The sequence below is a fragment of the Vanellus vanellus genome (assembly GCF_965231255.1).
Source record: "Vanellus vanellus genome assembly, chromosome: 5".
Lineage (NCBI taxonomy): Eukaryota > Metazoa > Chordata > Aves > Charadriiformes > Charadriidae > Vanellus > Vanellus vanellus.
Genome location: NC_138910.1, coordinates 11,868,310 through 11,895,039, shown reverse-complemented (window position 1 = coordinate 11,895,039; position 26,730 = coordinate 11,868,310). Strand labels below are relative to the sequence as shown.

The 26,730-nt window shown below is 51.5% G+C and overlaps 1 protein-coding gene across 1 annotated transcript in view; it reads right to left on the bottom strand.

Annotated features, from left to right (window-relative positions):
* The window catches only part of ITGB5 (integrin subunit beta 5), a gene marked incomplete at its 5' end in the record, with an annotated part of 78,174 nt that overhangs the window by 28,039 nt on the left and 23,405 nt on the right, over positions 1–26,730 (bottom strand). The window contains 7 exons of the mRNA XM_082483442.1: positions 829–963; positions 4,919–5,008; positions 6,113–6,208; positions 7,670–7,831; positions 14,067–14,235; positions 17,953–18,202; positions 23,215–23,419. Coding sequence (XP_082339568.1) covers positions 829–963; positions 4,919–5,008; positions 6,113–6,208; positions 7,670–7,831; positions 14,067–14,235; positions 17,953–18,202; positions 23,215–23,419 — 1,107 coding nt within the window. The remainder of the gene's footprint in view (positions 1–828; positions 964–4,918; positions 5,009–6,112; positions 6,209–7,669; positions 7,832–14,066; positions 14,236–17,952; positions 18,203–23,214; positions 23,420–26,730) is intronic.

Sequence of the window (26,730 nt, the reverse complement as noted above, 5' to 3'; positions counted from 1 at the left end):
GCAGAGCCGCTCTTCTCAAATAAGGCAATCAGGCCGCTAACGAACCTGTGCCCGCGTCCTCGCAGACAGCAAAAGCCTGGAGAAAGGGAGGGAGGTCCCCGCTGGTCTGAGCCCTTCTGCCCCAGCCCTGCAGCCCAGCAACTCATTTATCTGTAGCGACAGTCAATTTAAACACGCAAAGCTTAACTTTTCTGCTTTTTTTTTATAAAAGAAAAGCACAGAATGGATTATTCTATGTATAATTTTAACATTACGGGGCAAACTGTATTTTCACTCTGTGCTGCCATCCAATAACTTTAGGAACACAGGAGAGGAGAGTTGCTGCCCTTCTGAGCATCCTGTTGTCTTCTGCAACCTCCAAGGTTAACTGTGACTTCTTCATTCCAGGAAAGACAGGTTTAGATACTCAAACAAAACCAAGAAAACTTTGCATATTTAACAGACCAGGAAAAGAGCAGCAGACCGCGGCAATAAATATTTCACAGGTGAGAGCATGATGTGAATATCTGGGATTATAGAATAAAAGCCCATTCCTGACTATTGCCTCCTGCTGCCTGATCAAGACCTTTTGGCTCAGCGTGCTGTAGACGAGACATTTGTATTCCTTCTTTCCTCACAGCTGACCTTGGGCTGATCTATACCACCCAGAGCCACTTCTAGCAGAGCCACTCTCCGTGGATTTCCATATTAACATGGCACGGTGCAAGGAGAGCAGAGGAAGATGAGCAAAGCTGTATTTTATTGCCTGGGACCACTCATGAAGAGAGGTAAATGGCTGCACGGGGCGTGAAACAACCTCTCCAGGGATGGACCGGAAGGCAGACTCACCGTATCTCCTATTTTGAGATCCCCGCACTTCCTGAGCCCCGGATAGGACAACCCATCCTGGCACGTGGCAGTGAAGGTCAAGCCAATGTCCTCAGGGCTGTCCCAGACTGTGAGCTCCACCTTGGACCGAATACTCTAGAAACACAACGGGAAAGCAAACCATCAGGTTCCAAAGGTGGGTAGGTTTCTTCTGCGTTAGCCTCTTCTCCTGATGTTTCCAGAGGGCAGCTAGGCCATCTCTGCACCTACATGAAAAAAAAATCACCCGTGCACACACATTGACATTTGGGTAACCAGCTCAGGAGACTTCTGATGAACACAACTAGCGTCACAAGAAGCTGCCTACAACCCCTGTGTGTGGCTTATGCCCTCTAGGACAGGTGTGATGACCGCTGTAGCCAGCATGGAAAAGACACGGATGCACAAGAAAAAGAAAGAAGAAAACATTGTCGACCACAAATGGAGCATCTCTGAGCTGAAGGTCAGAGCCTCGTGCACGTTTCTGCACCTCCTCCTCCCCATAAACCAGCCCTTTAGAGAAGCACAAAGCCTGATTCTCCATAGGCAGTCATCCTGTGGTGTCCCTCGTACCGCACAGAGAAGGTGTAAAACTGCACTAACTGTCATGCTTTCTTGTTTTCAACCAACTGGTCAGAAAAATGTATTTTCCCCTCTATGGAGAAAATGCCAAACAAAAAGTGCCCTTTCAGATGCATCAGCTGGAAACAACAGCATGGGAAAAAATAAATGAAAAATCTCTTTCTTTGCAAAACTGTTCACAGTGAAAAACGTTTTCCATCAGAGAGGTTTTGGTATGCTCCTACCCCCTTTCTTCTGCTTCTCATCTCTGCGCCCCGCTGCACGCACAGACTTTTTAAGTCAAAACAAAATGAAGTTTGTAAGTATTAATTCAGAATGAGGTTGTTTTGTTTCATTCTTCAAATGGCTGGAACCGATTTTTCTTATGAGTGGTGTCCAAAAAAGACAAAGGTTTTCAAAATGGAGCTTTTCGTACAAATACATTTATTTTCCAAAGCCAGCTTGCAGCTGCATCCCTCTTCCCCCTTGTCCCCAACCCTCACCAAAGTGGCCAGATTAAGGAAAAGTGCTAATTCAGACCTCTTGCCCATCCATGTGATAAAACCAGGTCTCACATGCCAGCAAAGAGCTAATGCTTTTGGAAATGGGCAGGAAATAATTGAGTTTTGGCTGGGCGAATCTAAACAGCCCTTCAGGGAAAAAAAGAAGTAATTTCCCACCTCACTGCTGGAACGGAGGAGCCATTCATGGGGTGGCAGCTCGGACTGTACGGAGTATCCATCACCTGAAGGCTGAATGTCGCGTGTGCTGGGAAAGCTGAACACGCTGCTCTGCCCAAAATTATCCCATAGAAATTAGCTGTCACACCAATACACTCTCCCATCTTCCTGCCCAGAGCGTCTCATCTGGGGCACAGCAGAAGACGGGACACCAGGCCGGACCTCAGTATAACCTTGCATGGGCTCTTCTTATGTTCTTATGCAGCTGCCAAGATTTCTTGTTAGCCCTAGATAGTAATGCTATTAGCCTAATTATAATGCTATTATTAGCCACTTTGCACCGTTACACAGCAATACCTTCTCACAGCACCACAGCCACGACTAAGGGCAACTGGGGGATTTTGCTGCTGTGCTGTTTGGTGGCCCCCAAGCCTGCTGCACCTTCAGGGATGAGCAGAGGACGATGGAGAGACCTAGAGGAAAAACCTGGCCCTGAGGTGGAGCAATGTCTCTGCCTGAAATAAAGCTGTCTGGTATAGCCTCGGGGAAATTCAAAGGATGGATCATTTCTTTGTAAAAGCAAGGAAATCCCCAACCAGCAGCAGCTCCAGGATGGCTGATGTGAAGGCCACCTGCTGCCTGCCATGGGAAACCCATCAGTGGAGTAACAAGAAACACATCTGAGACCTGCCTGGATTTGGTTTAGGAAAGCGTTTTTTAAACCAGCATCCCATTTGCTCCCTTCGGTCCAAACCCAGCCTGTGTGCCCGGGCAGAGAGCCTCCAGCACCGCGCCAGCCCGGGCACAGCCCCCCAGGAACCTCTCCATCTCCCAGGAGTGTGGAGATCTGTTTTTTTTTTTTTTTTTCCTTAGTGAGGACAGGATAGAAAAGCTGTTCCTGTTCTCCTTTGTTTCACACCCCTCCAGGCGAGGGAGAGGCGACAGCACACCAGGCAGAAGAAAAAGGGAGACAGAAGATGAAGAGATGGGGGAAACAGATCTCGGGGGTAACATAAGCCCTGAGCAAGTCTGATGGATGCATCGGTGGAGGGAAGCAGACGAGAGAGGACCAGAGATGGCCAAAGCACTGAAGGGGAGAGGCTGAGCCCAGGCCCAGGGCACCAGCCACTGCCACCCCGCAGGAGAAGACGGTCCCTGTTGCAGATGAAGCGCTTCTCCAGGCTCAGTTTCCTTTCCATGAGGAATAAAAAAAGGTTCACTCCCACTTGGGAAACAGAAATTTTAGCCTTCTCCCTTAATGACAATCTCCTCCTTCATTTCAGGAAAAAACAAAGCTAGCAAGAGGAGATGGGCTGGGTGGGCGCCAGGTTTCCCGCAGCCCCAGGCTGCCCGCAGCACAGGCAGGAGCCGCCAGCTCCCAGCAGCACACCCGGGGGTCCCAGCTCACACCCACCACCCCGCTGAACAGGCGAGAAACCAGCCCCAGCCTCAGCAGCAGTTCATCCTGCACTGCTCCTCCTGTGGGGCACCTTGGCCTCAGCGTCCTGCTGGTTTCCAGCCAGCTGCACTGGAAAGCTCACAAGCAAGGTGAGGGAGGGAGCAGGGGCGAGGGCATCATTTTTATCAGTTTATATCTCTCTGCAAGGCCTGGAGGGGTGGTGAAATGGAGGCATGGCTGCGTGTTACAGCTGGGAAAACAAGCCAAAGGGAGGTTTTCATGTGCTGACACTGAGACCACATTCAAAGTCAACGTTGAGTGAACGTTCATTTCTTTCTCCCCAATGAAACATCTTAGCCCCAAGACCCTCCTTCCTCAAGGGGACAAACTCCAGGGCCTCGTTAGCAGCATTAGGTGTTCGTTGCCTTTCTTCAGCGAGTGAAGCTTTGGGAAGCACTCTTGCTAAGGGCATAACCAAATGCTGCTTTAACTGCAGGGAGCTGTGGGGGAAGGAAAGATGGATGTTGCAGGTCATGCAGAGCACAGCATGTGACCTCTGGATGCATAAACTCCTCCAGAAAAGTCCTTCTTCACTCCCTTGCACTACTGGGCATAGTACCAAGGAGAAGGGCTTGCAGCCATCGAATGCTGTGTTCACAATTCCCAGCCCTACCTGAAGGCTGACCCATAACCGGGTCAGATCTCACGTGCCCATCACCGAAACAGCAATATCCTTCCAGAAGCATGAGGAGCCAACCCATAAGAATTCAGGGAGAAATCAACAGAAATGCTGATGACTAACTACCCAACAAATGTGCAATTTAGCTGCTTCTAATTGATCTGCTCCCCCGATCTCCACAGAGGTGGACAACATCAGGTCAGCGGTACAACTACAGGTCCTTTACTGTCCCCCATGGGCCCTAACGTGCCAAGGAAGGCTGCACTGGCAATGCCGTATTATAGGCAGCACTCCTTTGGGACCCAAGAGACATGCTGATGCTCACAGGTTGCTGAGGACCAACTCCCACTGAATGGAGACCAACAAAAGGATATGACCTTAGCCAGAGCCCAGTCACATCCTTGGGAGGCCTCTGAACATCAGACAGCAAAGAAATAATCTATTTTATCTACCAGTAGGGTGCTCTAAGAGACAACTGTTTCAGATTGGGGCTGTATTTAGAGGGTAATTCCGCGCACAATAGACATGGGGTGAAATCTCCGCTCCGCTGCAGGCTCCCTTGGGCATCCCCGTGCTCCTTCTCCGCCTCACACACCTCGTGTCCCTCCCCAGGGTGGATGCCCCAGCTCCAGTGGTGGGTGGTGGACTGGGGAGGAAGGCGGCCGAGCCGGGTGGAGCACACTGGGGAGGGGCGAGCTGGCCAAGCTCTTGGCGCTTCGCACGACAGCAGCTGGGGTGTTAAAATGCACTTACGTTGTAGGCCTTGACGATCAGCTCGATGATATTCTTGGAGTCTTTGTGCAAAATCTCCACTGTTGTCCCAGGAATCAAGGCTGTAAAGTTCTTGGGGGAAAAAAAAAAACAACCAGGAAATGAGAAAGAAAATGCTGAGATGCAGAGAGGAAAGCAGAGGGCGAGGAGGGACCGACCCGGTGCCAGGGACACTGGCCACACACCCTGGCCCATCGTCTGGTGGCATCCACGGGGGTACGGCTTGGCTCCCGTTATCATGGAGCTTTTGGAAGCAAAGCATTGCTAACATGACAAGTCAAATGCTAAACAAGGCTCGTGGCCAAGGGACAGGGACTAACGGACCCAGACCTGCTGCCAGAGGGGGCGAGACCCATCCGCTGGGCACTCTGGAGAGCCGGCACCAGCACAGCCAGGAGGGAGCTGTGGCCATCGCGCCGCAGGACCAGCGAGCATCCCCAGAGAGGGGGTGGAGAATGAGCTCAGCCCTCCCGCTCTCCGCGGGCGAGCAGCAGCATCTCGACCTTAGCAACGCAGCTGCTTGTTGGTTTTGCTCCAGCTACGAGAGCCGGAGCGGAGGTTTTCGAAAGCCATCCCGCCTGAAACACTTCCCCGCATCCGCAGAGGAGCGAAACCCCGCCGGGCAGCTCCAGACCCGGGCCGGCCCTTGCGGCTCGGGTCACCTTTTCCTTTCGGAGGGGAGAGCGGGGATGGCGAGAGAGTTTCGGTTGTATGTGGCAAGTCGGGGCCCTGGACTCCGTGATGGAAAAACACAGCTGGGCAGAAACACTGCGTGCGATTAGGTAATGGGATTAAGTCACTGCAGAATGGGTTGAACAGGTTTCTGCGCTCTCGCACGCTGCATGGCTGGCAGCCATCCGAACATCAGGATTAAGCCGGAGTCTATTTTAGGTCTTCGCACGCTCACTAACATATATATCTGTTTGCTCTAAGAAGCTTTAGTGCTTTTCGCTGAAAGAACGAAGCGGGGAGGGACGGCGGGCTGAGCCTCGCCTGCCTGCATCTGCCTGCCCTGCCAGCCCCGCGGGCAGCGCGCGGCCGCGCACATGCGCGCTTGCAGCGGCACACGCACACGCATACTTGCGGCTGCCTCCGCTCCACGGTGCCAGCAGGAAGGTGCTTTCAGGAGGCGTCTAAATCCCCCTCCCCCAGTGCGGGCAGTTCGGCGGCGCTTACCTTATACAGGACGTAATGATTTTTCGTAACAGCGAAGATCAGGTGGATGTTGTTTTCAGCGAGTTTCTCCCCAAGAAGCGCCAGGGAAGGATAATCCTAAGGGCACAAAAAGGGAAGAAAGACTGAGGGGTAACACAGAAACAAAACACTAATTTCATTGCTCTTCTCCTCCCAACAGTAAAATTCATTCCAGAAACGTGGCATGTTTTGCTGTGGGATGATGTCTCTGATGTACCAGTACAATCTCAGCTCAAACAGTAGCAATTCTGTCATCCCTTAAATATTTCTGCTACACCCGTCACTAGAATATATGACGGACAACACCATTGGCTATAGCAACACCTAAACCACTGGGTTTCTTTCTTTGCTCTTTCTGCTTTGCCATCAGCAGACACGTGTGTCGCAAGCTGGCTGCTGTCTCCAGGGGTGCAAGGCGGGGAGATCTAGACCTGCAGTTAGTGGAAATGTATGATTTTTCTCCCAAAGCAGAAACATCCACTGCCTGCTCTTTCTGCATACTGGAACCATAAAGCGATTATGACAAGCTCTAATTCTGCAGACTTCCCAGTTGGAGACGATGGCAGGGTGATACTGCTCCCGCTACCTGCAAGCAACAAAATAATGAACCAGGGCTCACTTTCAAGAGACCAGCTTGAGTTTAAAACCCCTGGTTGCTTCTGAAGTGCCGTCCTCAGAAAAAAACACCTCATTTACTCGCAGACTGGTGGGCTGATTGAGAGCCTCCGGGACTCAAACACGGAAATATCAAGGCAGCATCCCTACATCAGCTCCCCAGCATAACTCCACACCAGTACCGGGGCTGTACCCAGTACGCGCATGCTTGCTAGGATTGCACAGATGGGTGGAAAGAGGGTTTCTCCGAGGATCCTAGCTTCCATCCAGAAACACCTCCTGTTACGAGGTGACATCCACGCAGGAACAAAAATCGTAAGTAGTGCTGGTGATCTGCTGCATAAAGCACCCTTCTGCAGAAGGACGTGATAATGAGGCAGCAGGCAAGCGCTCCTTCACCCCAGAAGTTTCCTCTACTGAGTTTAAATTAAAAAAAAAGGGCTAGATTGTCTATTTAGTAATAAGACCTCTGTTAGAGTTGTGCTCAAAGGCTGTGAGTAAGAGGAGCGTCCTGTTGTGCTTGCTAGTGTGGCCACATCAAGGTAGACTCAGCCTCCCCAGGGAGAAGCTGACAGTCCACCGGACATTTTAGAAAAGGGATGACATCTTTGATGCTTCCTCTACACTTTTCAGGCAAATCTGATGCACTTCAGGACACCAAGTTACTTTTTCCTCCCTTGCAATGAGCCCCGAAGGAACTTGCTAAGTTCCTAACGCATTTTTTAGCATCACAGAAGCATTCGCTACAGGGGGATGCCCACGGGGAACACCAAATTTTATTTGCAAACTGCAAGACTGGGTGAAACCATGCTGGTCAGGGGCTGTGTTTGCCAAAAGCTCCTGGAGTTGGGGATGGCTGGTCTCCAGAGAGGTCCACCAACACCCCAAGGTCCCCGAGGGTTGGCTCCCCATGTTTCTCCTCACCAGCTGGCTGGACGCGCTGTACTCGTTGGCTTCGTTCAGGTGGCACTGGCCGTCGTGGGGCTGCACCAGCCCCCCCAGCTTCCCATCCAGGGCTATGTGGGGCACATCATCCGTTGTGAAGACCAGCAGATGAGATGCCTCCTTACGCCAGCCAATCTTCTCCTGGGGGAAAACAAACTCTGTGAGACAACCGGTCGGCCCCTGCCAAGCCCACACTTCACCCCTCACCCTGCACATGGTCCCAGCCACGTGCCCGGCGAGCAGCAGACCTATTAGCACTAATTAGAAGAGTACCATGCTCCTGTGCACCCATCTCCAGCAAGAAAATAAATGTCAGGGGCCCACCTAGCATTTCCCAGCATCTCCTTCCAACACATTTACTTAAAAAGGCATGAGGAGTTAAGTGGACTGTCCACCAGACCTTCTCTACCCAGATCCAAGAATAAGACTTTCAGCTGCTTTTATAGCCAAAGGAGACCTGCCAAATTCCTCCATGCACATTTAATCTGACCTTGTTTCCTCAGCTCTGCGGAGCGGCCAAGGCAACAGCAAGAGCTGCAATATCCCCGCTCAGCAGTTTCATTACTGCCCGCTCGTAAAGGCTGTTTCTGAGCTGCGGCACGCAGCGAGGTCCCTGCCCGAGGGGTTGGCTTTGGTGCACCCATGTGCTTGCTCAGGCACTCTGCGCAAGGACCAGACGTTATCACCATCTTTGCATGGAGGGAGATGCAGGGATAGATTTTTTTTTTTTTTTCAAATAAAGGGATAACATAAAGGGATAAACGTTTCCTTTCCACGGAGCTTCCGCAGGTTTCTGGCTTTGCATCAGCCTGAGCAGCAGATCTGTGCCTACAAGAGCACACTGAAGCTGTTTGTTGCAATGGAAGTGGAGGGAAACAGAGAAGCCCAAAGGAAATTTTTGGAAACCATAGCGCTGCAGCACACTCCCCTGCGCTCCCTGGCTGCTCCCACCGCCAGCTTGTGCCGAGCCGGGCAGGCTGAGGTCCTGCCTGCCAACCATGGCGGGGAGATCCTGCCACGGCAGAGACCGGAGCCAGAAAGCTCCGTCTCCCAGAGCTTCCCCTTGGGCTGGCCACCCCTACCCATCTGCTGGCAAAGATGCTCCCCACACACATCCAGCATCCTCCTCCCTCCAGCCCCCAGCTCAGAGCAACGCTGCGCTTGAGAACGTCCGGAGGGATGAGGGAAAAACTGGTAAAAGCTTACCGATGGGAACACAGTGCAGATGGATATACCCAACTCCTCCAGAGCTTACCGCTCAGCTTATTTAGCAAAATCTGACATCTGCCTTGCTTTGTGCTAGCCTACAAACTGCTGGAGTCTGGCTGCAAAGATGCTTCCTAGGGAAAGCGCTGGCGTGGGCAGGGCAAGAGGGCAGAGCAGGCAGAGGGATGTGGAACCACGGCTGCCAGCGCAATTTTTGCCTGCAAATGTGAGTCATAGCCCAAAGCTTACTGAGCTTTCCGATAACGTCGTGGTTTAGGCTGCTCTTGCTTCAGGGACACTATTCCAGGGTAGATTTCTTTTTCCTCCATATTGCAGAAGGTATTTTTTCTTTAACAGTATTTTAAAGACCCCCTCAGCACAATGGCCATAGGAAGAAATCTTTGGCAACACACATGCTTTGCCATGTACCAGCATGTTACAGTCCAGCTCAGTATGCAATGAGGACTTTTTTGCTCTGGGAAGCAGGAGTCATTCCACTGAAGTGACCCCACTGGACAAAAGGCAAATTAATCATTTCTCAAGAACTCAACCCAAAAGCGATTACAGCTCTAACAACGCAAGAAGCAGTCGCTGGTCTACTCAACCACCAGACAGAAGTCCATCCGGATCACTTTCCTTTGCCTATCCAAAGCTGATTTCTTTTCTAACAATTGAGGCCAAGAAACTCCCGAAGAGATTAAAAGGATTAATTTGAGTTTCATTTCCTTAGAAATGTGGTACGCACAAAGAAAAGCAGCTGCATTCAAGCAGCAGTTATGAAGCCGCTTCAGGGATGATGCTTCTGTTCATCTGCCTGCTAAGCCCACCTTTAAATCACGGGCCAAGCATCCCTTTACAGACAAACTCTCTGTGTCTCCAACACACACTTTCCCATATGAACAACATCAGAAATGCTTTGGTTGCTCAGTTCAGGAACTCGCTTCCCAACAGCAATGAGCACCCACAGTGTGGGTGCCAACATCCAGGCACTGAGAGCATTTGATGCCTTGGAGCATTGGACCGGGGTGTCTCAGACGGGGTGGCCGAGCTGGTGCCGATGCCACACCGAAAGAGCTGGAGACCTATGGAAAAAGCATCCGGAGAGGTCGGTGTGCCGAGGAGCCACCGCATCTCACGCTGCCTCTGCCAGCAGCTTCCAGGCGCTGGAAAATACAGCTCTTCAGCACGCAGTTTCCACCGCGAAACCCAGAGCAGCACTCTGCTCTGCTTAAAACAAATAACCAAAGAGACTTTCATTTATTTTTACTGGACTGGGATTGTTGAACAAAAAAACCCTGCACGGACGTCCGCCCCTTCATCTGGTTTTTGATCCCCATGGGACAGAATGGATTTTAAAAACAGGGGTGGGACCTGACTCAAAGCGGAGTGAAGGGGGAAGATGTGTCTCCTCAGGGCTGGGCACGCTACAGATCCTGCCCCTGCTCCTACAACCAGCTGCAGTTGCCTCCCATACCCCGAAACACCAGCTTCCCACTCCTCACAGCCAACAGCGACTGGCAAAACTGCCACAGCTGCCTCGGCACCGCACAGCCCTCCAAATCCTATTGAAAAGGCTGCAAAACCTGGCATCACTATTTCCAAGCTCGAAATAAATACCTAAATTTATGCTCTGGACCCTGAATAAAAAGGGTTTAATTGCCAAGGCACAAACTGTCAGGAGACCCCCTGGATTCATCAGTATGTCTAAAACCTCACCAGTTTCTCAGATGCAGACCTTTTTGGAAGAAAGAAACAGATACAGGTGCACGACAAGTATGCATTACAGGCTAAAAGCCCAATCCTCCTTCGTTTGGCGTAGCTCTGAAAGGCACCTCAGCGTCTCCCAGGTGTCTTGGCCACAGAATCATAGAATTGTCTAGGTTGGAAGGGACCTTTAAGGTCATCGATTCCAACCATCAGCCTATCACTGCCAAATCCACCACTAAACCGTGTCCCTCAGCACCACATCTACACGTCTTTTAAACACCTCCAGGGGTGGCGAATCCACCACTTCCCTGGGCAGCCTGTTCCAATGTTTGATAATCCTTTCGGTGAAGAAATTTTTCCTAATATCCAATCTAAACCTCCCCTGGTGTAACTTGAGGCCATTTCCTCCTGTCCTATCACTTGTTACTTGGGAGAAGAGACAACACCTCACTACAACCTCCTTTCAGGGAGCTGTAGAGAGCGATAAGGTCTCCCCTCAGCCTCCTTTTCTCCAGGCTAAACCACCCCAGTTCCTTCAGCCGCTCCTCATAAGACTTTTGCTCCAGATGCCCCCACCAGCGTCGTTGCTCTTCTCTGGACACACTCATCTCCATGTACCAGCGTCTAGCAAGCACCAGTCGAAACTATTTCAAAAGACACTTTGTTTTCTAATCCAGCATTATCTCTGTGCTGCATCTTAGTATATACGATCTGAAACGTATACGTATCACCAAGCCATCTGATGCTTGCACTTAGAGAATGGCAGAAAACCAAAATACTGCAAATGGAAAATGTAATTACAGAAGGTTGATTAATATTCCTGGCTAACTATTTTAGCATCAGGATAAAGGCTTATTGTCTCTGACTCTTTCGTTGCCTCCAGAACAACATTTACCATATCTTCATCTTTCAGAAAGCAGCCAAACCCTGGGCCTGCTCGTTAGTCTGTATTAGCTGTACAAACTTTCCCCGCTCCTTGGCTTGCAAACCAGGCCAAAAAATGACTTGAGCGTTACAGAGCTCTTAGACAGCTCATGCAGAAGAAATGCTTTATATGAATTACAGTATAAAAATACCTAGCCAACAGGGTAGGTATTGTTTCTGACACCTCAGCGCTTGAAGGAGAAGACCACACTTGGACACTGGAAACAGCAAGGCTCTGCCATGCCATCACTGGCTCTCCCCGGGACGTGATGCCACAAATTCTGCTCCTGAGCACAAAGTACTTCATGGTCAACAGGCTGCATCACCCCCAAAGGCAGGGGACTTTCTAAGGTCATAGCTGCCTTAAATCTTGGGTTTTGAATATGGTAGAGAGGGTAAAGCTGGAAAAAGCCAGAGCATGCCAGAGAGATGCAATGGGGTACCACGGGAGCGATGAGGAAACCCACCCCAGAAGGCGCCACGGTGTCTGTATTCTGCTCGCCAGGCACTGGGGGAAAACAGCTCCTGAGTTACTACAAACTACTGCCTGTGCAGGGTTTAGTCCCCATGATACTTTCATTAATCACTGCTGGATGCAAAGCACCATTCGTTGCAGCAAAGAGCATCCTCACCAGGAAGCGGCACCTCACTGCCACCCCAGATGTCCTCCACCTTCACCCGCCTCACTGGTGCTGACCCCCACCACAACCCATGGCTGCTGACCAGTATGGGCCAACACTCGGCCGCCATGAGGGACATCAATCACTAAGCTCCTGGTTTTGCTAGGGGGCTTAGGAGGTCAATCAAGCTGGCCTGGAATTTTGGCTATTCGAACTCTGGCCGGAGGGAGCCTTTGCTGCTAACGCCTGCGGTCAGCAGGCGGCCGCTCCACCCACAGCAAGGGGCGGCCAAGGCAGCACGAGTTACGGCACAGCCGGTTCTCCTGCCTCGCACACCGGTCCCATGGACTTTCTTTCCCACCCCCAAGCTCTGACAATTAATTAACCACCGCAGCTGCGGAAATTCCTCTGTCATGACCTGCCATATCACGCCAAGAGCCATGCAAGCACACACGCTCACCTCTGCTCACCCTTCCTAAAGGATGCTCAGGCCTGAATTTAGATGGCACCAGCATCTACGTTCAGCTTGTGAATTTAGAAGGAACCGGGCTGTGCACTCAAGAACCACAGTCAAAGATTTTGGTCCTTGCCAACAGTTTGAGACTGGCACAAACATGCAGGAAATACCTTGCAGGTCCCCTGCTTTCCAGCAACACCTCCAAAATGAGCCCCTGTGATACACACCGCATTATTTCTGCACTGTAGGGAAATGTTTTCCATTTTTGCAATAACATAGTGGAAGGGACTGCAAAAAACCACATGGTGGGCGGCACAACTGAGTCACCATCCTGAGACGTCCCTGCTCTAACCACGAGAGCCCCTTCTCCAAAACTGAGAAGCACTTTATTCCCAGATGAGTATTGGGAGCAGCACTGTAGTTGTGCCAACAACAATATCTGTGCCAGGCTGGGAGACGGAAGACGACTGTTGGGTGGCATCAGATCCAATAGGGCAGGTTCAGTCCTGTCATGAGCGTGAAGCGTAAATGAAGCCAACCCAGGTGAGAAAAGATCTGGTTTCCCACAAGCCTGAGTCCCATCACTCCTGCAGACGATGCCTATCTCCCAGCTCCCAGAATCCAGACCCAGAAGAAAATACACCCACCCAAAAGGACTACACAAGGCTGGAGTGAAAAAAATCCACACTGTATGTTAAGAGGGAAAAAAACAAACAACGGAGCCATCCCTGATGAGCGGAGCAGCTCAGCCACAGGGCAGAGGGGACAGACGCTTTCATCCCTGATGCACAAAGGGATACCCAGCAGTCTACCTACTTGTGCCAGAAAGGTCTTCAAGCAAACATCTCCAAAAACCCTAAGGACGTGGTTAACATGGCACCAAGCTAATGAACTCTGTCTTTAATTACTGCTCACAGCTCCAGTTTTGCTGACAAAGAGGGAGAGCAGGCTATCAGCACCTGGAGGTGGGATCAACCAGCCCCACACACCAAAGAGGGGAGGTACGAGCAGCAGGAACCAGCTCCAACCCTCAACACAGGCCAACCGCTGCAAGATGGGTTTGAGGCACACTTCAGAAATGCATTAAGCCAACGCACGGTGCTGCTGCACACCTAGTGTACACCAATATTAAGGGATTTCGTCCCAGGTGCTCAGGGATCAGTACCTCCAAGTCTAACCGTGCAAGGAAATCTCAGCCCTAAATTTGCATTTGCAAACCTCCATTTTTACCCCTTTAAACCAGAAAATGTATTAACCTTTTTTTCTTTGCCTGTTCATGTCCAAAAGCACACAAGCCAAATAGACTCTACTTTTCAAGGCATCTTTCATGGTTTCTTCAAGAAAAACTTAGTAGTTACTTCCAAGAAATGGCATACTGAAGCCTTACCCTGGTCCAAGAACAGAGCAGAAGAAAACTCCTATTTTGCTTTGCTTTAAAACCCCAGAAATCAGAGCAACTCACCTTGCACACGGCAGCCTGCAAAATTGCATCGAAACCACCCTCTGGAGCATCTCGGTTGCGGGAAACTTTCTGTTTCTGAACTTCTTCGTTGAAACGGTCGACTTTATCCGTTAGGGACAAGAGGTGGCGAAAGCCAAAGGATGGGACGCAGCTGGGGAACAGCTTGTAACTGCAGGAGGAACAGAGGAGTGGTCAGCTGGGAGGAACCTCACCAGCAGCCAAGAGCTACAGGAGCTCCCAGCTCTACCAGGCTGGTCTCCAAACCTCTGTTCAGAGAGATGAAATACTTCCACAAGGCTTCATGATTTGGACATTTCGATTTCTGCCTACTTATCTACAAAAACTCTACAGTTGAGCCCATCTTTTTGGTTTCCCCTGGGGGCTTTGAGCAGCTGAAGTTTCCAGAGATCTCAGCAGGCCAAAGCATCTCTCTCCCCATAATGTTCGAGGGGAGACACCAAGCACCGGCCCATGCAGCTCTGGAGTTTCGGCACTCATAAACTGGTTTTCACACTGGAAGTTTGCAGTGCAGGATGCGACCCGCAGTGATGCAGAGGGCACATTTTGGCAGGAGGGCCAGAGGCACCCTCCCCAGCAGCCCAGGATGATGCATTGGTGTCAAAGGGCACCACGCAGGAACGTCACTGCCCACAGCTACTTTTCCCTGATTTTTGCCTATGCATTTTCGCTCTGTCATCCACTTTTCTTGGCAATACATGCCACCCCACACCCACCGCACGTCACCGGGCACATGGTAATTGCGCACCACGAGGTGCATTAATAACTAACACCAACTCGTGCATCCTCCCACTCTCCCTGCAAGCCGGTGAGCAAACACCGTCTCCACTTTCAAGAGCACCAGTGGAGCAGAAAGGTAGGAGTGGCACCCTAAGGCAGAGGAATGCCTCGGCAGGCTGCCAGGAAATCTTTTTTCTGTATAAAATAGGAGGCAGCTTTGGTGCTCACCGCGTGGCCGGGAGAGCTCAGCAGAGCGGCTCCTGCGGCGTGGGAAATCAGTGAGTCTGTGCAGGGGAGAGGGATGAGAGGGTTAAGAAGAAAATGTGTTTAAAAAGTAGTTGGGCTGGCACTAATTCACTCTTATCTTCAAAGATAAAACCCGGAGAACAATTAAAGGCCTCTGCTGACACATGACCCGCTACGGGTAAGTTGTAAGAGGCTTTTTCCACAAAAGAGTATTTAAGATTTACCATCGCTAGGAACTCAAATCCCTCACAAGAGACCCCAGAGCAGGGATTTCCACCCACACGGCCATGCCCACACCTAACCGGGGGCCGGTCCCACTGCCCTGGGCCCGGCTGGCGATTAGAGCCATCCCTTGTGATCAGCCCCGTGTTCAGACTTGCATCTCGCTCACACCTAAGGCCAAGGTGAGGAGCGTGTGGCGTGTGAAACCTCTGCACCGCAGGGTCTCAGCATGCAGCCCTTAACCCATACGATACATCTGGGTGCTCGGTTTGCCAGAACCCTGGTTCGGGAAGAAAACACTGACACACTGTAGGGTCCCACATCCCATGAAGATGTATAGTTTAACCCTTTTTTGTTTGTTTTACACGCCAGGTTTGCTGGCAGAAGCTGCAAGCAGCAGCAGGACAGACGATGGACAGCTGAGTGACTACGATGGACAGCTGAGTGACTACGATGGATTGCTGAGTGACTACGAAGAAGTGCAGGTGGGTTATCTCAGGCTGTAACCTCCCCAGGTCCTATCACAGATAGATGGGCAATTGGGTGTTCAGTCAAACCCTCTGACTTCCTTATCTATCTTTTTAAATTTAGTGTTTGTTTCCTTTGTATTATCTCTCTCAAATGACACCATGGCTGCCTGAGGCCACATCCTGGCTCCCCAGGAGGTCCCAGCCAGGATGCTGAGCCAGGAGCAGGGGCGAGCAGCAAGATGAGGTGAGATGAAAGAGGCAGAAGGGATCCCAGCCAGACCCTGCATGAAAGCAGGGCTGCACACCACCCAGACCTGCAGGTCAGCCATCATCATGAGGAGAAGAGAGCCTGGACTGGGAGCAAAAACATCCACCCCAACTCATGCTTCCTTGCAGCTTTTTGGCCAATGGACAAAGTCTGCTTTGACACTTAGAAATAGCTGCAAACGAAACCACGCCTGACAACCCACCTCGCTGCTGCATCAGCAGCAGCAACAGCCTGCTGGCGGAGCAGGCAGGGGAAGGTGATGCCACCCCTGGTTTGGATGAAGAGGAGACAGATGGCAACTGGAAAGGAGCACCCACCAGGTGAGCTGCCTTGTGCAATCCTTCCCAAATGGTTTCCCAAGACCAGGCTGGCTTAATGTAACCCATAAACAGAAAAGCAACCACCTGGGTAAAACCAAAAGGACAAGCAGACAGCCTGATCGTGGTTGGAGGAGGAGTCGACATGGCTGCATGACCTCCGTAAAAGGGCACTAGCAGTTTCAGGCATGCCTCCCTGCAGAGTCGTCCAGCTCCACCCTCTCCTCATCTCCCACCGCTCCCCTCAGGCACATTTCACCCTATTTCACTCAGCAAAAGGCACGTCACTTCAATTAAATCACACGCCAGCCAAACAAAGTTTTTGCTGGAGCAAAACCCCAGCCCCAGCCCATGAGCAACGTGAGTGGGTGATGGAGACTGAGGATGATGGAGATGACTGAGCACATCCCTCTGAGGCCATGCCAACTTTTCAGAGGGAAGAGATAGAAAAAGCGTGGTGAACAGTGGCTATGCTTCATGGACAAAGCTCGAGTTTTCAGTGTTAAAATCTATTTGACTTTCCTCTCTGGACAGAACTGGTGAAAAGAGAATATGGATAATTTTGTCTGGTCAACGGTCAACATGCAATGAGATGCCAAACACTTGGTCAATGCCAAAATGTGCCTAGAAACTCATAGCTGCTGCAAGATCTCTTTAATCTGCTTCTCATACAGAAAACTTAAAGGATGCACTCTTGCAGAGCTTGGCATCCGTACTTACGATGTAAGTATCCACAAACGGCTCAAACAAAAGCGCTAACCTTACCGCCCTTACATGACCAGGAAGCACCTCAAGGTGAAAACAGCACCACGAAAGTAAGTGTCAATGGTGACATCCTCCCAGGAGCGCATTTGCTGCTGTATTCATCCTTTCATGCCAACATCCAAACCCACTTGAGCCTGGACACCCTCCATTACACCCAATTTCACTCTGGCAAAATCCCTGATTCAATGGACTTGATCCCGACTCCGGCAGATAAAGGCAAAGAAAAAGAAAAGGAGGAAGGCTCTGGTATCACCGCAAAGCAAACCACATCTTTTGTGTCTTTTGCAACTGACAGTTTGCTTTCCTTCCACAGCAATAAAGATGAAAAAACCTGCCTGACATCTTCAAAACGCTTTGCAAGAGCTCATTAATCAGTCCTACAGGCCCTCACAAATCTCACTTCCCCCAAACACTTCTGTTGGGAAGGACTTACATCGACTTGGTCTCCTTATCTGTAAAATGGAGACAAAGAGCTTAATTGATTTACTCAAGGCCAAACTATGACTCAGAGCCAGGATCAGAAATCAGGAATTTCTGGCTCTTGCTCCTATTTCTTAAAGCCTGTAAAAAAGCCTGCTATGTCTGCAGCCTTGTCAGGTACTTAAAAATAGCTTCAGGCTCCTGACACAACAGTTTCCCATCTCTAGATGCAGAGATCTCCCAACAGCCACTGCAAATTGGAAGTTGTCCTATTTTGAATCGCTCTGGAGCATCACAGCGACAGCTGAGGCTAATGAGCATTCCCAAAAGCTGGGGCTTAAGTCTGGTTCGTTATTTAAAGCACGAATGAGACGAGAAGACTGCAGCCAGGCTCTGTGTAAACACAGGGCTTGTCCCTTCGAGGTACACCGACCACTTACCCAATGCAGGGATTGTTTTGGTATCTTGGTGCCGTGTAGGAGAAAGGAGAAATGTTTTTGTCCACGAAAGATCCAAACCCCAGCCGGAAATTGCTGGTGAGCTTTCGCATCTCTTCAGCCAGTTTGGTCCCCAGATTGCGAATATTATCTAGGTCGTCATTCATGGACAGGGAGAGATCCATCAGGTAGTAGAGGTCCACGGGATAGTCCTCCACTTGCCGAACCTGAACTCGGAAGGAGGTCCGGTCACCTGCACACACACAAGGGTTGAGAGCGGTGAGAAGGAAACTCCTGGCGCACATAAAATCCCGACCACATGCTTCCCACTCCCCTGCAGAGTTGACATATCACTTCCAGAGAAGAGGGTGAGGGGAATAAGCTTTTCCAAATCCATCCCTTAGGAGACTAACAGGAAAGCGGGTAATGACTTTGGGTCCTTTTAAGCCATATAGTGTAGCAGCTGGCAAGGAAAAAATTACCTATAGAGTGCACATCTCTAACTTTGGAGATATGGAAAGGGTCTTTCCATCTCAACCGAGAGAACATCTAAGGGGGGACACATGAAAAATACTGCTGCCCCGGACTGTGTACAGTCCAGGGGTGTTTACCCAGAAAACTGGAAAGCAAAGCAAGCAGAGTGAACCCCAAATGGATGTTTCATGGACTACTGAAAGAGGGACCCTGTGCATGCCTACTTGGGCACGTCCTCAAAGCAAACCAGGAGCAGTCCAAGAAGTCCTGCACAAAAGAGAGAAGGAGGGCGAGCAGGAGAAGGAAGAGGGTCAGGAGAAAACAGCCAGTGTGAGATAATTGCAAGAAGTCCTCTGAGCTGTGCAGGGACGTCAAGTCGAAGCAGACACAGAAGAAACATCTTTTAAAAGGACTTCTCCCCCCAGAAAGAGCCGTGTCACCATGATTCTGGAGAAAGCAGGGCAAAAGGGAAGTGAACTGGAAAAAGAAGGTTGTTAGGGTCACCCGGGGAAGCACGGAGGCAGAGATAAAGCTTCCTGAAGTGCTGAACACAAGGGATGGAGCTGACAGGGCTGTCACAGGCTGCGCAAACACGAAGAGCAGAGGAAAGCCTTTCCCCTGACCATCCTCTTTGCGAAACCGCTTTCACCAGAGATGCCCCCCAGAAGGGGTGCCCGGGAGGGGAGGCCACCGCCGGCACTGCCCATACCTCGAAAAAGGCGAAGTGGCTTCAAAGTGAACACAACTTCACACCAGATGGACCTCAGTGGAGCCAGAGAGGAGGTGGCAAATGTTTTGCCTTACGCTTTGCTGGGAGAAGGGTGAAATGGAAACCCCAGACCCCAGCACCCCCAAACCCCAGGCTGGTTTGGAGATCCCACAACCCCAGCCACCACCTCAGCCCCTTTCCCAGCTCAGTGGGGTCTCAGACCCAGGGACTCGGATCCTCTCAAGACCAAGCTCCCCCTCCTGCCCACCTCTCCCAGCTCTTCATGGTTGAGGCTGAACTTTGGGCACTGGCAGGTTCTGCAAAACACTCGTGGCTTCCCCTCCTCTTCCCCAGAAATGAAACATGGTTTAGTATTGTGAAAACATTTCCCTGACCATTTTATTGTTCTCCTCATTGTTCAGAGCAGCACAGCTGCTCCCGCTTACTTCCAGCCCAGCAACATGCAGCAGCAGCAGCCCAAAACTGCCGTGCTGGCAAGACACGGAAGCCCCGCGTGGCACCTGGGGTCACGCTGTGATGAGCCACACGCAGGGCCAGACACCCTCCCTGCCCCCAGGAGCTGCTTCGTAGTGACTCCCGCAGCCGTCCCCGTGCGCGGGGAGCGAGCGGACGCCCTCTCCTACCCCTCTACAGCAGCTGCTTCCACCCAGCAGTGTCCAACCCCTTGGCGAAGGAGCCGTGGTCCCAGCACCCAGGGGTCAGCGCCTGCCTCTTCTGCAAACGAAGCCGTGAAGGGTTTAGGTTCTGCTCCGCGTTCTTCACTCCACCAGTTCTCTGTGCATCTCGGCCAGCTCGGTGCTGGGGTACCGGAGGAGTCAGCTACAGCTCCTAAACCCAGACCTTCCCTCCGTACAATGATTTCCCCGCACATTGAGATCAAGGGTGGCTTCCAAGCCAGGGCTTCTTTCTTACAGGTAACTGCTCCCCCCTGCAGTCAACTACAACCCCGCAGAGCGCGCGGGAGGCACCATCCGCAAACGCGTACAGGTAGGTATTGCCCAGACACCGGCTGTAGGAAGCAGGAAACTCTTGCCATAAATATTCCTTCTTATCCTGCCCGGCTTTCCTTTCCTGCAGGAGCAGGACTTTCCCGGCACAGCGCTGAGATGTGGCGTGCAGCAGGACGCAGCTCAGCACAGGGCATACAGTAAGCAAAGCGATCGAGGTGGCTCAGCCAAATTAGGTGGGCCTGACGCTGTACCGGGCATGTATTTTGCGGGGGAACAAAGAAGAATATCATTTATGTAGTGCAAAACCTGTTTGCACTGATTGCAGGGTAAGAAACCGCCATCGCAAGCTTGACTTTAATTCGGTGCTGCAAGAATATGTTTAACTCCAGGAAAATTCATTCCCATGCCTGTCTTTTTCATTCCTACATATTTTTCCCGCTGGAATAGCCAACCCTTTCAGGAAAAGAGGATGTGTCCTTCTGCATGCGATGCCCACAGTTTCCAAAACGCTCTTCTTCCTGAGCAGGTCTTAAGATTAGAATTGCTGTGCCAGAGAGCATACTTGGGATGCTCTGAGCAAACCTTCGTCTCTTAATAGTTATGAATTGGGGCTGAGAAGCACCAAAAACTGACAGGATCCTGGGCCTGGCTCTTCTGTCATTTCTAACTGCACAAATTGATTATGTCAGAGAAAATATTGCTAATGCACGTAGATGTAAGTGCAAAAGAATTTATTATTCTCTGTGCACGGTATTACTCTCACAGCCCCCCCTCTTTCCCCACCTACTGTCACCACCATCCTCTCCTTAGAGCTTTTACTGAGAAGTTGTTAACTCAACTGAATTCAGAAATGTTTCTTGGATACTGTCACACAGAGGCAGCGCAGAAACCGGAAAAACTGCTTTTGGCCAATTTACAAACACAAACTCAGCAATCACACGTATCCACAAAAAGCTGTTCTTTCTGCTTGGCGAGACTTATGGCCCGATGAGCAATACAACTTGAATCTATTCATTTTTTAAATTCCTCTTCATATTTTTCATCTAAGCAGGACACACTGTTTTCTAGCTGGACACAAGATTAGAAAGCAGTATTAAAAAAGCTAAATGCTCGATTTGAAAGCTACGCTGTGAAGGACACCAATTTAAAGCTTCTGGAAATCAGCTGTAAGCGCGGAGATTTGGGGATGAGACTTCTGCCGCGGGACGATTAGATCAAACTGCCTGGGTGGGAACGGCGAACAATTGACAATTCGCTCCCTTCTGCTTCTGCTTAGCGGTCTAAGAACAAAAGATCACCATCGCCACAGACCGCCGTGTGAATTCATCTTTGAAATAGTACACTCTTCATGCCCAAAATTAAATCAACATTGTCTCCTTTTTGTCTTGGGTTCACAGGGTGAAACCCATTCTCAAGCTCGAGGATTAGTGGATATTTTAAACGGGGGATGCTAATACAAGGGCTTAGGAAGTCATCAGCCCTAAGATGGAGCGCTGCCCAACATCAAAAAGAGAGCAAAAATGGGAGACACTATTAGAAACACATAGGTATGTCCCTCCTCCTGCAATGACTCTGATGCTCTGCAAGAGGAGCACAGGGAGGGGAGCTCCTCGGCTCAGTTTTGGGGGCCCTCGGGGCAATTCCTGTGGCTCAACCCCGACCTGGAGGGCTCCTCTGCTGTCCAAGGAGAACTGAAGGTGGCCACGAGCGTGGTCCTCTGCGCGGGCTGGCAGGAACAGCAGCCAGCCCCGGGCAGCCCGAAGCATCCGACAGCACGGCCCCCGGGAAGCCGCAGGGACCCCCCATGTCCTGCCGCACACCCGAGGGGCGCCGATCCGCACCTCCAGCTGGGCAAAACCGGGGAATTTGCTGAGCACCGGGCACTGGGCGTGAAGGAGGGTCCGTGGGAGGTGAGACGTGGAAGCCGAGCCAGCCCTTTCTGCCAGGAATTGCCTCAGGAAACAGGAGGGATAACAACTCCCTTTTTTATGGGAATAAACCTCTTCCATCAGCAACATTCAGTGGCATCTAGTCATGCAGCCAGTGGTGACTCCCCTCAGGTACCCGCTTTTAAGACTTTGAAGCAAAATTTCTTTACATTTGAGGGTTTGGCTGATGACAGCAGTCATACTGCTGAGGAAGAGTTAATTAAGAGACATGACGACTATCCAACCCATAGAATTAAAACGAAAAATCCTGCAGCAACTGGTAGGCTCTGGGAAAGCACTGGTAGCGCGAGCACCAGCTCCAACTCCTGTTTTTCTTGGGCAAAACTTCGGATTTCATTTTTCTCTACGCTCATGAGAGTTGTCACAAAACTGTAAGTCTTAGAAACCCACACCGATCGCTTATAATGAATCGAGCTTTTATATTTGCTTCTTAACTTTGCAATAAAGAGCTTTTTTTTTTTTTCCCCTTCAGAAATATCGGCTGCCAAATTTTTGCAAGAATTCTGAACCCACATTAAAGCCTCCCCCCACCATGCAAAAACTTTTGATAACAAGCATGCTCGCATGGCTCAGTCCAGCCGCTCCCCTCTAATTTTTAATTAAAAGGAAGAGATTGAAGAAAAGTGATGGCTCAGGGGAATGAAACAGGGATCTGGCCACAGTCCAAGGCCTGAGTCACAAGTTCAAATCTCCATCTTCGGCCTTGGTCCCACGGCTCTTTTGCATACCGACAGAAAACAGATATGCGTTTTTGTTTCCAATTTATAGAAAGAGCTGTCTCAGTTTAGAGTCAAGCACTGTCAGCTTGGTGGAGGATCCAAAGTTATTTTAACTCCTTCCACCCAGTGATTACATTTTTTTAAGTCGAGCAGGTTCCTTTCAAACACAAGCAAAGGTTCAGACTAGCACTGACACCAGTTTTGGGTGGGATTTGACTGACCATGCGTAACAGCGGTGTCATCTCATAGAGAACATACACCTCAACCCCAAACCCGTTCGTGATGCACCACTAAGTTCATGGGCTCTGGAAGAGGCCAGCAGCCACCTGCTTGAGCAGGCTACAAGGTCAGGGGCTGTAACACGCTCTCGGCATGTCCCGGCCACCCTTTGTCACCCTCACAAACACACCCCAGCATGTGGCTCACAGCCGTTGGGGACTCACCAGGACGAAGATTCAAGGCGACCTTCTGAGGCGTGATCTGCGTGACGTCCAGGTGGGTCTGGCCGGAGCCCTTGCTGCTCAGAGGAACGTTCTTCACCACGTTGATGCTGCTGCTGGGGTTTTCGATGGCTCCAGCACAACCGTTTGCAATCAGGTTCTGCAAGAAGTCGCACCGCGACGTGGTGGACTTTGTGCTGCCAAAATCCTGGGGGGTGAAGAACGGACAAAAGGGAAGAGGAAGGAGAAACATCAATCCCACAGGAGGGGCTTTGTTTTGACACGCTGGTGTCTGCAGCAAATAGGAGCTGACAAGGGGAAGCTGCTGTCATTTGTGGTGGCTGTACGCAAAAGCAGCCCGCACTGAGCCAAAGGGATCTACCAGAAAAGAAATCCTGCGAGGGTTTGACAACTGAATTTGCTCTCAGACCACCGCAGCAGGAAGCTAAGCCTGGGGTTCCACCCTAGCCACAGCAGCAGCGCTTGCTCCCACCAGCCCTGTGAAAGCCCAACGGAGTGTTCGGTTTGCTGCCTGGACAGCCGATTGCCATTTCTTTGAGGGGAAAAGGTGAGAAGCTGTTATTTTTCACACGTGCATCGCCTCGAAGGAGCTTTGCAAAAGAGAGAACGGAGGACAAGGAGGTGGCACCACGGGAAGCAGGACAAACCCCCCAACCCCGAGCGCCACGCCACGACGTGAAGCTGGAGACAGAGGCTGGGTGGCTCCAGGGACCTGCGCCCTCTTCCCCGGGCGAGATGCCGCACGTCCCCACGCAAGCACCGCATGTCCTCCATCCCTCCCACCTCCGCACTGCAGACGTTGGCATGACACCATCACGGGGAAAAAAAACCAAAGAGTGACCACAGCCAGCGGTGCCTGAAGCGGAGCACAGCCGGAGCGGTTCAACGTGGGCAGGCTGTCCTGGGCAGCTTCGCTGGAGAAGGAGGGAGGTGGAGGAGCCTGCATGGGAGGTGGGCAGCAGGCAGCGAGGCGCAGGCAGCCGCTCACTCCCGGAGGACGGGCTGCCACGGCAGAGAGTCTCCCAGTGCCCGTCCCTGGAGCTCCAGCCCTCGCTGCGAGCCCCGTGCGCGGCGCACAATGCAGCCTTGTGCGGGCGGCACTGGGGAACAGCCGGCCGCACAATGCGGCCTTTTGCAAAGAGCCCATTTGTTAAGATTTTTTTTTTGTTTTTTTTCCCCAGAAGGGCCAAAGGGAGCAAGTCGCACGCCCAAAACTTATTGGATTTTCAACAGTCGATTCCTACTTATTTCTGCACTATAACAATAGAGACAATGGTCTTCTGCTCCAGGGCTGATGGACTGAAACGACATGAAATAATGCAAAGAAGATGCTTGCAGCCACGCCAGCCTCTCCTGCAGCTACACAGCCAAAAACCAGTGTGCGGCCGAATAAATCCCACTTTTTGCTGATGCTCCTGCATGGCAGAGGACAGGGGAGACATGGAGGAGGGAGAGGTCGGTCATCCAACAGATCTCGCCTTCACACCCTGCAAGGTGCTCCAGGGGTCCCCCGAGGACAGCCTCGGCCACGGGGCCCGAGGACACAGACAGAGGCTCTCCGATGCATTTTCTCACTACAAGGTCCCAACGCTATTTGAGAAATGTGAGAGTTGCATTCCAGCATCCAGCGGCGGGATCCAGCCAAGGAGATGGCACGTCAGATGGATGCAAACACATATTTCTTGGAATGCGTCGTGTAAACAGATGCACTTCCAGAAAGGAGGACTGGGACTATTTAAATCATCTCCAGCATGACAAAATAAAAACCAGAATCCCTCGCAAAATCGAAAACAACGCCCAGCCTTTCAGAGCAGCACGTTTAGGGCAGCCTTGGATAAAAGTTTATCATCTCAGAAGTGGTTTGACTTAAAGTCAGAGAAAAGCCAGCGGGGTCCAGGCGCTCTCCCAGGATGGTCCACCCAGCAGCAGGGCACCCACGGGGAGATGCTCTCCTGCTCTCCCGGCATCTGGACCACGGCTCCCGGTGAGCACCTCCGCCAGCCCATTTCTGAATTAGAAAGGACACTTTGGTTGTGCAAAAAGCAACACAAACAGCACCAGGAGCGCAGCCAGGAACCTTTAGTTAGTCCCTAGGAGAGAGGTATCCAAACAGGACGACGCTTACGGCTCCTCCTGCAACTGTAGCCTTTATCAGGCGTTTTGCAATCCTCCCCGGGGTCTGCTCCAAAGCCTCTTGATGTGAACGGAAAGACTCGACTTCAAAGGGCTTTGAATGAGGGCTTAATTTTCTGGCTGGGGCTGGGGTAGCCCGGGCAGCCCGGGCAGAGGAGGATGGCGGCGTCCTCCCCCAGCTGCTACTCTTTAGCAGTCGAGCTCCTGACACCCCGAGAGGCGGCTCTGGGGACGGTACTGTTTATATCAATGCTCATCATCCCAGCAAGGGGTGTACTCAAAAGCAGCATCCATGTGCCGAGGACGAGACAGCGCCGGCACGCAGGGCAAGGAGCACACCCGTGTGGGACCCGCCGGCAGCTTTTTTTGGGGGCAGGGTGAACCTGCACGTGCAAGCCTGTCCCTTTGCACGGGGGTGCGAAAACGGTTACTGCTGCAAATGTGTTCTTCCGCAGCCTCGGCGAGAAAAGTTCTCCCAGGAGGTCAGGGGAAAGCCCCTCCTGATGGGAGCTGTGCCGGTCCCCCTCGCTTGACCCAGCTATTTTCTCTTCTCCTAAAATGGGCCCAGAGGACTTGCCACAGGACAAGCTGCAGCTCAGATCAAATCCAGGCCCCTTCTTGTTTGGTGAAATGCTGTGTTACCCAGAGTGGAGGAAAATACACCCCCCTCAGGGCTGCAAACGCCCCAGGGAAGGGGGTGCAGCTCAGCGCCCGGGGGCTGGAGGATGGGCCCCTGCTTCTGCTTCGGTTTCTAACCCAGGCAGGGTGACACCGAGCAGGGGAGTGACAGTGGCCTTGGAAAAGCCCCAGCAATGGCCACAGCACCCTGCCAAGTACCCCTTGTGTGCACCCGCAGGTCAAAAATCCACAGCCAAAACTGTGGCTACCAGGTACCACCACAAGCGCAAAGTTTTCTGCAACAAAGAAAAACCCAGGCTGCCGGAGGTTAAATAAGAGCAAAAAAGGATGGGAAATTTTGAGGAGTAAAGGGTATATTGCGCAGGTCTAAATAACTCGTGAGCATCCAAGCCGAAAGACAGCCCCACACCAGCTCAGACGTGGCACGCCGGTTCAGACCCCAATTCCCCCTGAGCAGAGGACACCCCGTAGTTGGTTAAGCAATTCGGTTCCCCCAATACCTGCCGACCATCTGCCTGCTTCAGCGAGAAACGCAGCAGGTGCCCCAGAGCAAGCAGGAGCTGCCCCAAGCATTGCTCCGTGCCACAGAGAAGCATCGGTTCGGGAAGATCCCACCTCGTCCTTGTTAGTAACGGCGGCTGCTCGCAGCCCGGTGGGCACTTTGTGGGGCGGCCTCGGCGCTAACAGGCTCACAAAAGCAAATGCACGCAAGCGGACAGAGTGAAT